General features: G+C 39.8%; 1 protein-coding gene across 1 annotated transcript in view; it reads right to left on the reverse strand.

Moving 5' to 3' along the window:
* Positions 1 to 17702, reverse strand: part of DDB1 (damage specific DNA binding protein 1) — a 2836764-nt gene extending 2819062 nt beyond the window's left edge. The window contains exon 1 of the mRNA XM_044059793.1: positions 17491 to 17702. Within this exon, the coding sequence (XP_043915728.1) occupies positions 17491 to 17551 (61 nt within the window). The 5' untranslated portion in view covers positions 17552 to 17702. The remainder of the gene's footprint in view (positions 1 to 17490) is intronic.
* Positions 17703 to 18298: the final 596 nt, after the last annotated feature.

Consider the following 18298-nt stretch of genomic DNA (forward strand, 5'->3'; position numbering starts at 1 on the left):
CAGAATGATTTAAAGAAATGGTGATGCGAAGTGAGCCAAAAAATGAAGGAGATGTTTCCTGGGGGGACATTATGGAGAAATTACAAAAACAGGATACAGAGAAGATCCTGAAGAAGACTGGTGAGATGGAAAAGAAAACATATGCAGAGAAAGAAAAAGAAGGCAAAAGTGGCAGAAGAAAATGAAAAACAAAAGTATGTGGTAAGCATACCTCTCAACTGTCCAGAGTTTTGCAAAATGTCCAGACTTTTGTCTCATATTTTTGGTATGTTCCTCATAAATTTTCTGGTTTTCTGGCAAATCACTGGGGTGATCTGAGGATTGAAGTCACTAAATAAAGACATACCTTTGAGTTTCAGACTTCAAATTCTTCAGAAAATGCATATTAATATAGACCCTGTTATTCTAGCAACTAAGTTTATAACAGCAATATTAAAAATCTGCCCCTATATGCGGGCCTTTGTCCCCCCACTATGTCAGGCTTTGCCCGGATTTCTTGCGCTAAAAGGTTGAAGGGTATGGTGGTAAGGACTCAAAAGTAAAGAAGGCAAAGAAATGGACAGGTATGAAGTATGGGACAATTTAACAGCTCCGTTGTGTGCAAAAGCACATGAGGTAACAGCAATTATTCTTATTAACAAAGACATTTTGTGACATTACATTTGAGACCGTTTTATCAATGGAAATTTTTTGGAGAACATAACCCATGAAATCTTTATGTGATAAAAGCATTTAACAGGAAAATAAAAAAAGAAGATTGCTGTACAATTTTGAACAGGGGTAGAAAGAGACTTTGAAAAGACATTTGAAAGTTTTTTTGTAAAGAAATACTGGACATTGCAAAAGTTTAACAAAAAGGGGTTTATGGACTTTGGCTGGGATTGTAATATTGTGTTAAAAATAGAGAAAAAATTATATATAGATATAGATATATATATATATATATATATATATATATACATACACACACATACACATATACCAAGCTGTGCAGGGCAACAGGGGTGTTATAAAATATATATATTTTTTTTGGGAAAAGAACATTTACGTAATCGCGACAAAAGTAAATGCTGTATTTGTGGGGAAATGGGACGCAATGCAACAAAACTGGACATTTATGGATGGATTGCAAAAATGAAAATAAGGGCATGGAAAGGAAAGACAGAGGTGGAAAAATGAACAAAAGGTATTTTAGAAGTTGTAAAGATACAAGAAAACATTAGATAAGGAAAAAATCGAGAGGACAAAGAAGAAGGTTCTGAAATAAATGAAGACGATAAACTGGGAAGTAATAAAAGGAAAAAAAATGATATTACTAAAAGGGTAAAATAAAAAGAAAATTTAAAGGGATAAGTACAAAAACAATATACACACACACCTAAGGGTTGGGGCTTGGTACAATGGTTAAGGTTTCTAACTCACAGATACAATGTACAAGGTTTTTCACCTTTGGGAAGAAAATTGGTTAGGCTTAGAATTGCCTATTAAAGAAGCTAGAAGCTAGCATAGTAAATAGCTATGAACTTATTAAACCATGAATCTAAGGAAAAGGGAAAATGAAAATTTTAGAGTGCTTTCTGTAAATTTGAATAGTATTAAGAATATAGTAAGAAGATTAGGAATTTTGGAGGGATACAATACATGCGACTTAGATGTAATTATATTAGAAGACAAGATTTTTAACAAATAAAGAAGGATTACAAACAGAGAAACTGTAGGGGAGATAATCCGGAACTTGGGAAATGAAATATGTTAGATTTACTAACAACTAAAGACTGCTAGAGTCAGGACATATCTTGGAAATGGATGGTATAATGGTACAGAGAAGGCTGGACATTCCATGTATCCAAGAGACAAGATGGAAGGGCAGTGCAGCAAAGCCACTTGGCTTGGACTCCAGAGTCTACCATTCAGTGGGAGGACAGGCTAGAAACTGTGTCAGAATTATGGTGAGAGGCAGGCTTCAGAAAGCAGTGAGGGATATCATCAGACTTAGTGACAGACTCATGGCTATCAGACTCCAGTATAATGACAGGGCAGTTCTCAATCTCACCCTATGCCCCACAGCAGAGTTGTGATAGTGAGAGAAAAAAGTGCGCATTCAGACAGCAGTCGTAGGACGTAAAGCAGGACAGCATGAATTGGTGTTGATAACGGGGGATTTGAATGCACATATTGGGACAGACAGAACAGGATATGAGAATTGCCTGGGTCCACATGGTTGGGGGAATGGGAATAGAGAGGAGAAGGTCATTCTAGACTTCTACCTGGCAAATGGCTTGAGCCAACATAGTTCAGAAAGAGAGACTGTCACAAGATCACATACAAGAGTGGCCAACATGCAACTCGGGTAGACTTCCTTCTCGTAAGGAAAGGGGACTGGGGTAGAATCAGTGATTGCAAAGTCATTCCCAGAGAAACAGCAGGCCCACAGCATAAACCACTGGTTACCATAATCAGGTGCAAGCAGTGGTAACAGTAGGCTCTAAGATCAACAGAAACCAAGCTGAAGACCTGGAAGTTGACTGGAGAGAAATTACAACAGTTCAAAACAGCATGTGTCAGGACTACAGAACAGATATGTGACCGAGCCAGGTATGGAAATAAGATATCTAAGGAAAGCTGGTGTTGGAATGCAGAAGTCCAGAATATCATCAAAAGAAAGAAGGAATGCAAGAAAAACTGGAAGACAGAAAAGACGGGCGGGGCTAGGAAGAAATACTGGCTGGCTAACACAAAAGTTAAGAAAAGGGGTTGCAATAGTAAAGAATAGGGCCATTGGAAACTCTCTACCATCTTCTGGAAAATGACTCAGTAGGTGGCACACAGAAAATACATCAGGTAGCAAGGCAAAGATAAAAAAGACAGACACCCTTCATAAGGGATGCTAGCAACAACCTGGTCACCAGCCCATAGGACATCAAAGGCGAGTACTTCCAGCAGCTTCTAAATGAAAAAACCCAGAGAGCCTGCACTGCCCCAGACACAGCCTAAAATGAGAGAAGGAGAGCAGCCCACCCAAGAAAAAATAAGAATAGCACTAAGGAAAATAAATAAAGTCAGGGAAAGCAGCAGGCTCACAAGGTCACAGCAGATACGATAAATATGCTAGGTGAGATAGGGGAGAAATAGCTCCTGAGGGTACTCATAGCAGTGTGGAGAGAAAGGTATATACCAGATGACTGGAGAATAAGCATACTCGTGCAAGTGTACAAGAACAAAGGGGACATCCACAATTGTGGGTAGTACAGAGATATCAAACTCCTGTTACACCGCATGAAAGTTCTGGAGAGGGTGATTAGTAAATGGATATGGAGAGCAGTAGAAAGTAAGATGGGAGATAAGCAGTTCATATTCTGATCAAGATGCAGCAAAACTGACCTGCTGTCTTGCAGTAAGATAGATAGCGGAGAAGAATCTACAGATAAGAAGAAAGTTCAACTGGGTATTCCTAGACTTGGAGAAAGCATACGACAAAATCCCAAGAAAGCTGACTTGGGCAAAACTGTGGTGGTGTGAAGTCCCAGAAACATTGGTAGAATTAGTGCAGGGTATGTACAAGAACCCAATGATCAACTACGAACAGTGTTCGGTCCCACAGAAAAGGTTCCCTGTGGGCAGTAAATGTACATCACGGTTCAGCTCTGAGCGCACTGGTGTTCATAGCGGTGGACTACATTAGCAAACAGGTTGGAGGGGACAGATCAACTACATTCCTGTATGCAGACAATGTGGCATTGCAGGCAGACTCTGAGCAAGGACTTGGGGAACAGAATGCAAAACTGAAGGCACATGGGATGAAACTAACTACAGACAAGACAGTGGTAATGGCAGCAAATTGGGGAAATCAGAAGAAGTTGAGAATTGAGATAGAAGGGAAGATAGTGGAACAATTAACAGCTTCAGGTATCTGGAAGGAGTGGTTGAGGAGAAGGAAAGCCTGAATGAAGAAGTCAAAGCTAGATTCAGAGGGGCCGTAGCCAACTGGCAGAGTGTGTCAGGTGTAGAGTATGACAGAAGAATGTCAAAGAAACTGAAAAATAAGGTGCACAAAACAGTGGTGCAACCAGTACTACTCTATGGTACAGAAACCTGGGCAATAAAGGCAGAGCACATGAGGAAGCTAGAGGTGATGGAAATAAGTACCTGAGACGGGAGATAGGATGCTCACTGTGGGGCAGATGACGAAATGAGGATGTAAGAACAGACACCAAAGTAGCTTCAATTGCAAAAAAGATCAAAGAGAACAGATTACAGTGTTCAGGCACATGTGCAGGAAAAGCAGAAGACAATCTGGTGAAGATTTGGGACAAACAGGAAGAAGGTAAAAAGAAAAAAACAAGGGCATCCAGCAAAGAGGTAGATGGATTGTGTGACAGAAGATCTGTGACAGTCAGGCATGAGTGTCGAAGAAAGCAGGAGTGTACCACTGCATTGAGAAAGATGGTGACAGTTAACATGACACCCCAACCCCAAATATTAAAAAGGAGTCAATAATGATAAAAAAGAAGTTATGTCTTACCACAAAGTTCCATCTGTGTTGTAGATCTTTGTTCATTCATTACAGATAGGACCTCGGTTCCATCCTCGGAACAGATATGGCTGTTTTCCAGCTAGCGCAAGCCAAAACCTCTCAGCTAAGAACCTACCCACAATGTCCCTCTCCTAGATACTCCAGATCGAGTTTGCCCACCCTAGATAAAAGATGTGGTAATAGGGAAAAAAAGGCAGGAGGCTCTGTCTGGGCAAATACCCTAACCAGGAGTTCCTAATGTCCACCAGGAATCCAGGCAGGGGGAAGGAGGGCAGGAAGTAATGAATGAACAAAGATCTACAACACAGACGGAACGTTATGGTAAGACAACTTCTTTATCTGATGTTGTAAATCTTTGTTCATACATTACAGATAGGACAAAGTCCCCAACTACTTGAGTCCTGGGTGGCCCTAAGGAAGGATATTCCTGAGCACCATAGAACCAAAAGATGCTCATCCCTTGGAGGCCAAATCCAATTTGCAATGAGATATGAAGGTATGAGGTCTTGCCCAAGTGGCTGCTGCACATATATCATCCACAGAGGCTCTGGAATGAAAAGCTACAGAAGTAGCCATAGATCTGGTAGAATGAGCCTTTATTCTGGAAGTTAAGGGTAGCTTATTCTGTTGGTAAATAAAGGTAATGACGTTTCTAAGCCAAGAGGATAAAGTCACTTTGGAAACAGGTTTACCCAATCTGGGTCACTTTGGAAACAGATTTACCTAATCTGGGTCCTGCAAAGGCCACAAACAATTGGTCTGTTTTTTCTGAAAGATTTAGTCCTGTCCAAATAACAACGAAGCTGCCGGTGCACATCAAGGGTATGCAAAAGGTATTCCCCTCTATTAGAATGCCTTGGGAAGAAAACCAGCAGGTCAATAGATTGGTTAATGGAAAAGCCAGGAATGACCTTGGGCAAGAAAGAAGGGTCAGTACGAAGGGACACCCTATCCATGTGGAAGATCAAGTAAGGACTCTTGACACTCAAGGCCTGCAGCTCAAATACTCTTCTCACTGAGGTGAGTGCTACTAGAAGTATGGTTTTCCATGACAAAAATTTCAAATCACATGAATCAAAGGGCTCGAAGGGAGAGACTGAAGTAGTCAAGTCCCAGGGTTCTAAGGGAGGCTTGACCGGAGGTTTAACATGTAATACTCCCTTCAAAAAGGTCTTGCACAGGCAGTGTGACAATTAAAAAATTATCAAGACCATTATGAAAATTGGCGATAGCTGCTAAATGTACAGTGATCACTGAAGCTGAGGCTCCTACATGTAGAAGAGTAGTCAGGTATTATAGAATATTTTGAATAGGCATAGAGAAAGGGTCTAAGTTCTGGTCTTTGGCCCAAATAGAGAACCTAGTCCATTTACTAGAATAAACCTTTCTAGTGGAAGGTTTGTGAGAGGCCAGAAGAATTTCATGAACAGGAGATGAGATGTCGGGCAGCCTGGCAATCACTGGAAGTGGAGGGACCAAGCTGTGAGCTTGAGACTGTGCAGGTTCAGACTGATCAATCCCTGAGGATGGGATAACATGTCCTGGGAATGATCCAGGATCCATGGGCTGTGAATCAGATAAGGCCACAGAAACGGGAACCAGACTTGACGTGGCCAGTAGGTAACAATGAGGATCACTTTGCTTTTCAACCTCTGAGCTTCCTGGAGAAATTCTGGAATGAGGGGAAACTGGGGAAAGGTATACAGAAGACCCGAGGGCCAATCGCGCATTAGAGCGTCCCTCGTTGGTTCCCCCTAAGGGGGGATCAAAGCAAAATAGCTCCTGCATTTGTAGTTCAGGGGGGAAGCAAACAGGTCGCAGCAAGGCTTGCCCCAATGTTGGAAGATCCGATCTGCTATTACAGGGTTAAGGGACCACTCGTGAGGCATCAGGATGTTCCTAATCAGATTGTCCGCAATAAAGGTTGGAACTTCTGGGAATGTGCGTTGCTATAAGAAAGCGACTGGAAGCCATCACCCAGTGCCAAATCCTCATGGCTTCCCGACACAGGGGATAGGATCTGGTTCTGCCTTGCTTGTTGATATACCAGATGACGGACATGTTGTCTGACTGAATTGCAATGGTCCCCGAGGGTAGGGATACATGTAATGCTTGCAACGCTAAGAGAACTGCCCTCAGTTCCAGGATATTTATGTGCAAATCGGCCTCGATGGGGGTCCAGGTGCCTTGGACAGTCTTTCCCTGAAAATGCCCCCCCCCCCACATTAACAGTGAAACTTCCGTGGTCACCGTGGCTGTGGGTTGGGGAAGAAAGAATGGTCGACACCAAAGATTCTTTTGTGGCTCCATCCACCATAGCATTTCTTCCTTGCAACGGTTTGTAAGGCGTAATCATGTGGTTGAGTGGGTGGGTTAACAATGACCACTGAACCGAAAGGAGCCAATGCAGGATTCTCATGTGCAGTCTCGCCAGTGGTACTAAAGTAATGGCAGCTGCCATGGAGCCCAAGAGTTGCAGTAGAAGATGTGCTGGTACAAACACGTGAGGAAGAAGATCTTGAATTTGGTGTCTTATTTTCAAAAGCCTGTGGGGGGGGATGCTTGACAGGATGTTGTGTCGAAGACCGCTCCAATAAATTCCAGTGTCTTCGTTGGGGACATCTGATATTTGTCTTTGTTGACTGTAATCCCCAAGCGGAGAGTGAGATCTTGAGTGTAAGAGAGGCTGTGGACTAGGAGATTCCTGGTCAGAGCAGTAAGGAGCCAGTTGTCTAGATAGGGAAACACCTGGAATCCTTGTAGTCGAAGATGGGCTACCACAACTGCAATACATTTGGTGAACACTCTGGGGGCTGTCAAGAGACCAAATGGCAGTGCCCTGAACTGGTAGCGATTGGCTCCCAGCCGGAAGCAGACAAACCTCCGGGAGAGGTGATCCATCTTTATGTGGTAGTATGCATCCTACAGGTCTATAGAGCACATCCAATTGTCCCTCCCTAGGAAGGGAAAAATGGACTGTACTGTAACCATCTGGAATTTCTGAGGTTTGATATATTTGTTCAGAAGGCTGAGAGATCCAGGATTGGTCTCCAGTCCCCTGTCTTTTTTGGCACTAAAAAGAACCTCGAGTAAAACCCGGATCCTGTCTGGTCTGGTGGGACTGGTTGGATGACTCCTTTTCTTAGCAGTTTTTCTATTTCTAAGGCTGCTAATTCCCTCTGATTGGATGGTACATCAGGGATTCGTTTGACGGGTCTGGGAGTTAAGTCGAATGGTATTTGGTAGCCTCTGGATATTATTCCCTGCACCCAAACATCGGTAGTAATAAGATGCCAGGCTGGTAGATGCAGAGAAAAACGACCCCCGACTGCTTCCAAAGGAAAGCAATCGGGCAGCTGCTCAGAAGTGCTGGTAGGGTCTGCCGGAGAAAATCTCTGGCTCCCTGGTTACACGGACCCCCTCTACCCCAAAAGGGGAGTCTTCCATGCATTGCCCCCTCTGCCCCGGAGAGATTGTTCACTACGGGTGTCACGAAAGGATCCTTGGGATTTCTTGAACCATATCTTTCCTCCCTTCTAGTTCCTGGAGTAGGACCTTTGGGGGTTGGAAAAGCGTATGCCCACAGCAGACAAGGTCTTTCCGTCTTTCTCACTACGTACAAGTGCATCTCGTACCTTGGGTGCAAAAAGTGCAGATTTGTCGACAGGTATATTGAGGAAGGAAGATTTAAAAGGGTCTGCGAAGTCACACAATCGCATCCAAGCATTATGTCTCATGACAACACCAGATGCAGCAGCTCGAGCTGCCCCATCGGTGGTGTGAGATATCAAACGCATCTAGAAGTTCGAGATGGATTCAAGGGTAGCCAGCTGCGAGGCAGCAGTGCCACGCATCTCATCAGGCAGTACTCCGTCCAAAGAGGAAGACATTTCAGAAATTAGGTCTCTTTGGAGTCAAGCAAAGTGTGCCAGATAATTCAGCGACCGAATGGCAAAGGTCACCGACGCATAGGTCCGCTTCCCTAATCTCTCCATGGTCCGGGCCTTCCAGGCATGCTGCACAATTAGTTTAACAAGATCATCTGCTGGTGGGGTCACCCAGGAAGTAGATGGCCGGGCACAGAAAGCCTGCAGAAACACAAATTCCTCAGAAGAAGGGTTAGAGGGCTTCCATTCCCCCTGCTGTTTGAGGATTTTGAGAAGGTCTCCGAATGAAACATTGTCTGGGGAAAACATGGGGACCCTTCTCCCTCATCACAGTCAGTGTCTTCTGTGATACATTCCTCCAGGGAGTCAAGGTGCTTCCTCTTGCACAGTTTCTTCCGGGGTGGGTCTCCAGTGGGATCTTCTGAGGACTCCGGAGAAGGGGTTCCACTCGAGCACACCTCCAGTTGAGGGGTTCCGAGAGAACTGGAAGCCATCGGAGACGTGGACATAGACGGTGCCAGGAAGAAAATAGGCGCCGGATTAGGTACCAAGGTACAGACGGTCCAAGCACCGCTCTGAAAAAGCATCGGCTTCATCACAGCCGATGCAGCAAGGGTGGACGGTGCCGACAGGGGAGACACAGCTGTCAGAGCAGAGACAGTATGTACCAAAGTGGACATCAGTACCGGGAACAGGGTGGATGCTGGAGGAGGATAAGCAGGGGAAGATGAGGTAAAAGATTCCGAGCCAGGAAGGACGGAAGGTCTAGTTAGAATGGGCAATCCCCGAGCTGCCAGAAGCAGGTCCACAACCCGCACTAGGTCTAGTTCAGAAAAACTCCTAGTGGATCTAAAGGAGGTTGCTGAAGGGGAATCAGGTCTTTCTAGAAAGGGACTAAACCTCTACCCCAAGAAAAGGTCATAAGTTGGAGAATATCTTGTCCTTGGCAGGTATTCGAATTTTGGAGCCGAAGAAACTATCGGTACCGTGGCCAGGGATGGTGCTGAGGCATGTAAAGTCATTGGAGTCAATGTGGGAACCAAGGATGGCATCAAAATCAGTGGTGCTGGGGTTGCAACCGAAATAGGAGTGAATACCATGGTCGGCACCGAGGGAGAGGAAACAGATCCTAGTGCCGAGGAGGTCTGCACCGAGGGCGCCGGCGAAGCACTGAGCCGACTCAGTTCCATAACTGACGGAGGTGCAGGAACAGAGTAACTCCATTTTTCCGTCTTAGGAGGGGGTGAGACCTCCTACCCAGATAGAGCCTCCGAGAAAGGTGTCTTGAGTAAACCTTTTAAAATAAGTTTATTCTGACTTTTTGCTAGTGTCCAATTACTAAAATTAGCACAAATGTCACAATCAGCTTTAATATGATCCACACTCAAACAGTAGACACAACTGACATGTGAATCTGAGTTAGGCATCTTACGTCCACACTTGTCACACTGTTTAAAACCCAACTTAGCTTCGTCTGACATGGTAAGGAAACAATGCTATCCTATAGAAAAAAATAAGGAAGAAAATACCAGTGATGTTATGTTAAGGAACACCACTAGTAAAAAGGGAAGGCCTGTCAAAGACAGGAGAGGGACAGTAACAAAAAGGGTAAAAAATTAAATTACCAAGGAAAAGAGTAGGAAATAGGGCTAGTTTATAGGCAACAGTGAGAAAAGGTTAACTTGACTAAAAATTTAGTAATTTAGAAGAAAAACTGTCATAAAAACAGCAATTTACTACTTAGCTTTGAAAGAGATGGCTAACATGTCTGACTAGGAACGCGGAAAACAAGATCTGGAGTATCTAGGAGAGGGGGCATTGTGGGTAGGTTCTTAGCTGAGAGGTTTTGGCTTGTGCGAGCTGGAAAATGGCCGTATCAGTTCCGAGGTTGGAACCAAGGTCCTATCTGTAATGTATGAACAAAGATTTACAACATCAGATGTTACTTTAGTAAAACATGGGAAGATTAACCATTGTAGACTTAAAATAGAAACAAATACATAGAATTCTAACATTATATGCTTAAACTAATGGTAAAGAAAGGGAAAGGTTATTTCATCAGATTTTAGACTATGTAGTAATAAATACAAATATAACAGAAGACTTTAATTGTGATTTAAGAGGCAAGCATAAAAATAAAGGAAATATTAAACAGAAGTTATAAGATGTGGTAAGTTAAAACTCTGGGGAAAAAAAAAATCATGGACTTACAAAACTGGTATGTATAAAAATTGAAAGATTATTTATACTATCAGAAGGTTTAGTTATAGAAGAAGGGGAGGTAGCTGAAACGGGATTTTTTTTGATAATCTTGCTATATGGCTACAGATAAAGGAAAGCATAAATATATACAAATATGAAAAGGAATAAAAAGGATAAATGAGAAAGCATGGAATGAAGGAGGAAAGATTAGTAATACAAATATGTAAACATCATATTACTATGAGAACTTTTTATAAAAAGTGGTCTGAATGGTGGATGATATATAAAAATTGGTCTGAATGGTGGATGATATATAAAAATTGGTCTGAATGGTGGATGATATATAAAAATTGGTCTGAATGGTGGATGATATATAAAATTGTTTATTTTTACAGTGGCAATATGACATGAGAAAAGTAGAGAAAGAATATTATAAAAGACCATATGATGCTTTGGAAGATTTAGAACCAAGCGATAGAAATTACTCTGTCAAAGAAAAAAATTATATGAAAGAAATCAAGAATAGTTATATAAGCAAAGATATTTTTTACAAGGAAAAGAAGAAGATTAGTAAAGGAAAATGATACTGCAATGAGAGAAATAAAGTGTAAAAGGAGAAATAGAAAGAACTCGGGAAAGATTATGAAAAGCATAGTACAATATGTACAAACAATGTTTAAAGAAAAAAAGAAAGCAGTGAAATAAACATGGAAAGTAAAAAAGCTACCAGAAAAAGAGAATAAAGAGTTGGAAAGGAGATTTCTTTAAATACAATAGATAAAGTATAGGTCAAGTAAATATATATTCAGCTGCAGGCCCAGATGGAATAAGGTATGAAATGTATAAAAACTTAAAGAATTGGCAAAAACATGTATATTTTTTAAAGATTTTGAATGAATGGTTAAATGAAGGTTTTATATATAAAGAATTATGTGGTAGAATACTTAAATTCATATGGAAGAAAGAAGACAAAAAAACTGGAGACCAACAGTAGTGAATAATAATAATATCTTTATGAAAAAAAAAAGCACTTGAAACTAAAATGGAAAATATTCTGGAAGACAGCATATATAGTATAAAGGGGAAGGGTTGTCAAGAATTATTAGTGATACAGAAATTGTTGACAATATTATGAACAGAAAAGAATAAGTGAAAATCAAGATAGGAGAAATTAATCAGGTATTTGACAGTTGGACATTAAATGTTATGGGTAATGAACAAATACAATACAACTTAGGAAATTATGTATGTCAGTATAAAGTATAAATACCTGTAAATGGCTGGCTAAACCAAGAGGTATAAATGAAGTGTCATGTTAAGACAGGGATGTCCAATGAGTTGTATACTCTTTGCATTAGTTATGAATGAGATATTACATGAAATAAATTACAAAATGAAGAAGGCTGGGTATACACACCTGAAGGGTTAAGATTTCCAGTCTAGACATGATAAACATGACTTTAAAGAGAGAGAGAAAAGTAAAGCTACTGTGATGCAGTAAAAACTGGGGATATATATTTTACAATGAATGAAATTTCTGTGTTGGGTATAAAATTTGGGAATAAAGATGCAAGTAGAATTCAATGGGGAAAAACAAAAGAAGAAATAAAACAAACCTGTTTTTTTCTGGAGAACATATAAATTACCATTCAATCAAAAAATGCTTATTTGATAAATTCGGTACTGATGTTGCCAACAGTATTTGAAAATGAATTATTGCAGTTTTTTCATTTATATGAGGCTCTAAATTAAACCCAATAAGAGAGGAATAAATTTGGGGGTATGGCAAAAGACAGAGTGTATAAATGGGGAAATAAAACATTCCCAAAACAATATTTTTGTGGAAAATAAAAATTGATGATACAGAAAAGTATGGTACAAGAATGTAATGATAAAACATCACTATGTAAAACCATGGTAAAATCTAACAGATGAAAAAAAAAAAAAAAACTAATATAAAAATAAGAAACAGATGGTGTAATCAGAAAGTAGAATATCAAAATTTTTGTAGAAACTGGTAATAGATAAACTGCCAGTAAAAGAATATATGCCATATAAGAAAAATGACAGAATATGTTTACATTGTCAAGAAGAACAAACTACGAAATGTGTACTTTTGAAATGTAAAAGAATAAAAAATTATGGAGAAAACTACGTAAAGATTTTTTTTAATACATAAAAGTAGTGGATATCATTACATATGGACATTATAAAACAGAAGTAAATAGGTTAAAAGAATAAATCAAATGTTATATGGTTTATATAGAATGGAAAATAAATGATGTTACTGGCAAATGGATTTTTAGCAACAATAGTAAGTAAAATCAGACGGTGATTATGGAAAAAGGAGGAGGGTCTAACAAGGATGAAAATTTAGTATGATTTGTGTGTGTGTGTGTGTGTGTGTGTGTGTGTGTGTGTGTGTGTGTGTGTGTGTGTGTGTGTGTGTGTGTGTATGTATATATATATATATATATATATATATATATATATATATATATATATATATATATATATAGAGAGAGAGAGAGAGTGTTGTACATTTGTAAATATGCAAATAAAGTTCTCTTTTCGATAGGTGCCATGGGATCTTTTACATCCACCTGAGCTATCACGAACTCAAGCAAATGGAACCTTGGTTTAATGTCTCAACAGAACCACAGCACACTCAGGAGTGCAGCAATCAATCTAGCTTGTGTGGGAATACAACCCACAACCTTCTGCACCAAAGGTGTGTGCGCTACCTCTTGCTCCACTGACAAAGCAATAATTACAATCTTAAGTGCTTGTCAAGATATTTTTAGATTCCAAAGTAAAATGATGAAAAGTTTACTTCACTTCTGATATCGGGTGGAATTCCATTCTAAGTATGGAAAATCTTGGAGAATTATCTTGCCTATAATTAAAACCAAAATATAGCCATGTAAGATTGAGGGCATTGTTTCTAAGAACTAAGGGGATGTAACTGCAATTAAATATAAACAAAAAAGAACCAACATGATTCTCCCACGCAAGCTAACCCTGTCCATTAAACAATGGCGATCTCAGCGATAAAGACAAAATGGCAAATCTAGCTAGGCAAAGCACACTGGTGTTATGGGAGGACCTCCATGAACCACAGGGATGAGTAGAAGAGTTGTAATACTTTTCTAGATGCAGATGTAAACAGGTTAGAAACTTCACAGCAGAGCTCGAACTGGTTAATAACTATCTACACTAGATATTACATGAAATTTAAAGGAAAGAGACTGATTAACCATAAATCAAGGTACACCTCTTGGAAAGTCTTGTCCAATTTTGTTGCTTAGAGGATCAAGTACCGGACCCAACACGCTGAGTAACTGCACAGTGTCAACGGTTATTACATTAGATTTCTTCACAGTGGTAGCTAGTTTACTGAACTGCATTCGATACCAGACACTGAACTGCATTCGATACCAGACACTGAAGAAGTTCAAGTTTATTAAAGTGTTTAAAATCTTTAGAACTTGCATACCAATAAGCATGTAATTAAAAAAACAATAGAGTACAGTAAAGAATTTTAAAATTAAAAAATGCCACAAAGATTAAGAGTTATTTAAATAACAACAGAACTAAACCATTGAACAATATGACAAGTTAATACTCTTTCCACCCAACTCGACACTCAACTACCACACTACAAAGAATGTTATAAACATCTAATTTGAAAACTATGACTATAATAGCAACCAAAAACAGAGTCTCGCAACCTCATGTTCAAGAAAATCTGACAACAGAGCAGATGAAGAACCAATTCCACAATGCTGAAGGGACAGCAACAGCCATACTAAACACTGCACAGCAGAATGGCAAGAATGTTTTCTAGATTTGCACCAATAGCCAAACCTCATTACATGGAAAGTAAGTCACCATATCAGACAAAACATGATTTCTGGTGAATGGATGTGGATCACACTACTTCATGTTGGCTGGTTTACATTACCAAACTGAGTCAATAGTCACCTGGCTCCACAATGCCCTTACTGCATTGGTCAATCTCTAATACTATAATAATAATAATCAAACAGGAAATAATCCCTGCTGTAAATCACAAAAATCTTAGTCTATGTCCACTTTCAAAACCACTTTCATCTGCCTCTATGTACCCAGAGCAGAGGCAGACACAGCAAGAACACTAGCCATGAGATAGATAGTGCCAAACATCCAAACAGCTAGACATTTGCCAACTGCTCACTGTGACACTTCAGTGACAAACCAAAAGAAAACAAAACTACACAGGAGGGCACACAATGACTGTCTCAAAGGTAAATAAGCATACAAAACAGAACAGCTGAGACTAAAGAAGGAAAAACAAGAATAGCCAAAAACAGAGAACAAACAGTTGGACTATGTAGCCAATTGCTGCCATCTTGCCCTCTGACCCCTCCTTCCTTCTATACAACAGCATAGATAATACTACTTCCATAGATCATTCTGGATTGATGTTGTAACCCTGACTACTTTAAGTACAAATTAACAGTATACACAGTTATGACAACTTTAGGTAAACCCCTAAAATCTCGTGTAAAAAACAGGAAAAAAAAGACTGTCTCAAGAAATGAATGCTGAGATTCTTATAACACTAACTGTACAACCATACACGTACTCATGAATCCACTTCACAAGTCCCACCCTCAAACTTCAGTTTACTCAGCATGGCTAATAAAAGACAATGATCTCCTGACCCATGTCTATTGTTTAATACAACATGAATCTACTGAGTGTCTTTTTATATTGCACAGTTTATAAACACAGGAAACGTGTGTAGATTTACAGATATCATTGCTCAGCTTTACTCAGCCCTCATTAGGCCAATCATTAAATATAATACCCTCTTTGTCATGTATCTGTCCAGACACATTCAACAACTGGAACACCCACAGAAATACCTTACTAAAAAGGATACAAGTCCTAATCAACATGTCAAATATGTATCCACTTAATGCCTTGTCACTATACTCGGTATCCTACCAACTGCCAAGAGATAACTTGGCATTCTCCGACTCATTACTGATGGATTTACTACACATCAGCAAGTCAAATGTCAACAGAAATACTCACTAAGAAATTAAATCTCTTCTGCAACATCAACAAAATGGTTTTGAGGGACAGGTATATTTTGCAGAGGATACTGCTACTGTGGAACAGACTTCCCACCCACGTATAATAAAGCTCATCACTGCCAAATTTCAACGGCAACTTGGATCTATGGATGACCAAAAAAAAAAATGAAAATTTACCCCAGGACTTCCCTCTGTGTACTACTAAATGGACAAAGGCAACTCCTAAATGATTTACCCCATGCATAGGTCCCCACAAATTATCTATGGAGTGATCCATGTTATTACTATTAGAAGTAATATATAATTACAGACCAATTACTGACCGTGGAATGGCTAAGGCCAACCTATAACCAAATGGGATAGGTTATTGAGCACAAATAAGGAAACTGGCTAGGCTTAAAACAGACCACAAAACAGCTAGCCTAGTACTTACCTATGACAGATACTACAAACACATCTGCGAAAACAACAGCAACCAGAATCTTCCTTTCCATATTGTTGATTAAAAATCTATTAATAAAGCAGTCAGCGTAAGTACCCCTTTTCCTAAAGCTGCTACTTATAAAGCCAAAACATTCCATGGAATCCCCCCCCCCCCATTTGTGGCATACCCTCTTGAGAGCCCCCCCTCTTGCCTTCACCTGTTCTACGTACAGGGCTCTTCTCTATGGACTACACCTCCTCGCAAGGGAACACCTAAAAGAATGCCCATCCATCCTTCCCTGTCAATTCCTCAGATGCCAACGCCACTAATCAAACATAGGGCATCTGGACTGTAAATAGGGCTTTATCCCCCTACACCATGGTGCTGACCTTGGCTTGGCAGCATTAGTCGCATTTCAAAACTACTTCTAATATTTCAAGTTAATCTGGAAAGTAACATGGATAATTTTCTACTGTCACATACATGCCTAATCTCTTTCTCTAAGCAGTGCCTTAATTTGAGAATATCAATATGTTCATGAGATTACAGTTTCTATGTTTACTACAAAATAACACTTCTTGACCTATGATAAACTGGTTAGAGAACGGTGTTCACTATAAGGGGTTTCAGTTAATGCTTTCTAGTCAAATATGGTTACAAGACAGACAAAGACCAATTTGTAATAATTTATTTACTGACATTTGTTGACCGGAAAACTGCATTTGACTGTTAACCATAAAATAAAACAAAATTAAGTTCTGCAACCCTTAAATGTGCATCTGTTAAAGCAGTTTTCACAGATCTGTCTCCACCATTGTAACAAACCTGACAGCCTATCATACAATATGAATGCACGTGTTGATAGTGCATGGCAGATTGGTTTGGGTTCATACTAAACTGACAATCCCAACATTCCGGATCAGAAAAAAATGATATAACTGTGTATCTTTCTGTTTTTGATACAATATCACAAAAGCATACAAGCAAACAGGGCTAGGATCTTAAAAATGTATACTCTAACATTCACAAAAACATCGGTTTCCTGGACTGGAAAAATCCACATCCTTCTGCATGGCAGCTACTTAAGGGAGTTATACTTGAGCTACAAATACTGCTTTCACAAACACTTATGCATTAAAATTAATGTACTAAGGAAAAGGGTACACTTAAGTTAGAAGCACTGCTTTTCAAACTAAGCATAAATTAAGAGGAATATGGTCACCATCAAGAAACGATGGAAAGGTGAGAGGAGGACGTAAACAGGCGATACGGGGTTATGATATCCTGACAGCTACAATGCTTTGGTGAATTACTGATAGCCCACTATGCCCATGCAACTCTGCACTTGGGCGCACCTACCTGTCACGCAGGCATTCACGGCTGTGGGTTTTTGCGCCGTTACTACGTAGTTGTACGACATGGCAGCAGCTTCAAAACTTGAACAAATGTCCTGGGAAACAAGTAGTTTCACAGAAGAATAAAAGAATAGCAATACTAATACAAAACAGCTAGATAACACACTGTCGCACAATAACGGCGGCAAAAAAAAAAAAAACCTAAGAATAACGGAAACAACGTCCTAAAGACGCGTCACGGTAACGAGTACCAAAATAAAAAGAACACCTTCAGTGGTTTGTTGTGGAACATTTGCTTATACTGCCACCTATTGAGCGGAAATACAGTTTTTTTTTTTTTAATTTTGTGTTTTTCTTTTGCGGCTTTGAGTTTGTATTCACCGCGGCCGGTGCGTGTCTATGGGCGCTTTTCAGATTTAAATAATTTATCTATTGTCTTTTCAGATTTAAATAATTTATCTATTGTCACAGACACACACATCATTCCTCTCAACCTTCCAGATTTTTGGGGTGTGCATTTGGTCTATTTATAATAAAATTTGTGGGTTCCTGGCAAATCGTCAAACTGAAATCACTAAATCTTACTAAGTAAACGGATACATTTGAGTTTTGGACTTCATATCCTTCAGAAAAATGGATACTAACAGAAACCATGCTATTCTAGCAACATTCTAAGTTTACAACAGCACTATTTAAAATCTGTCCCTATTTTTGGGCCTTTGTACCCCCATTATTTTATGCTTTGTCCAGATTTCATGAGCTAAGAGGTTGAGAGGTATGTCCCCAATTGTCCTTAATTTTGACTCAAATTT

Source organism: Protopterus annectens, chromosome 17.part0 (assembly GCF_019279795.1).
Source record: "Protopterus annectens isolate FY-2018-M chromosome 17.part0, PAN1.0, whole genome shotgun sequence".
In the NCBI taxonomy this organism is placed as follows: Eukaryota; Metazoa; Chordata; order Ceratodontiformes; family Protopteridae; genus Protopterus; species Protopterus annectens.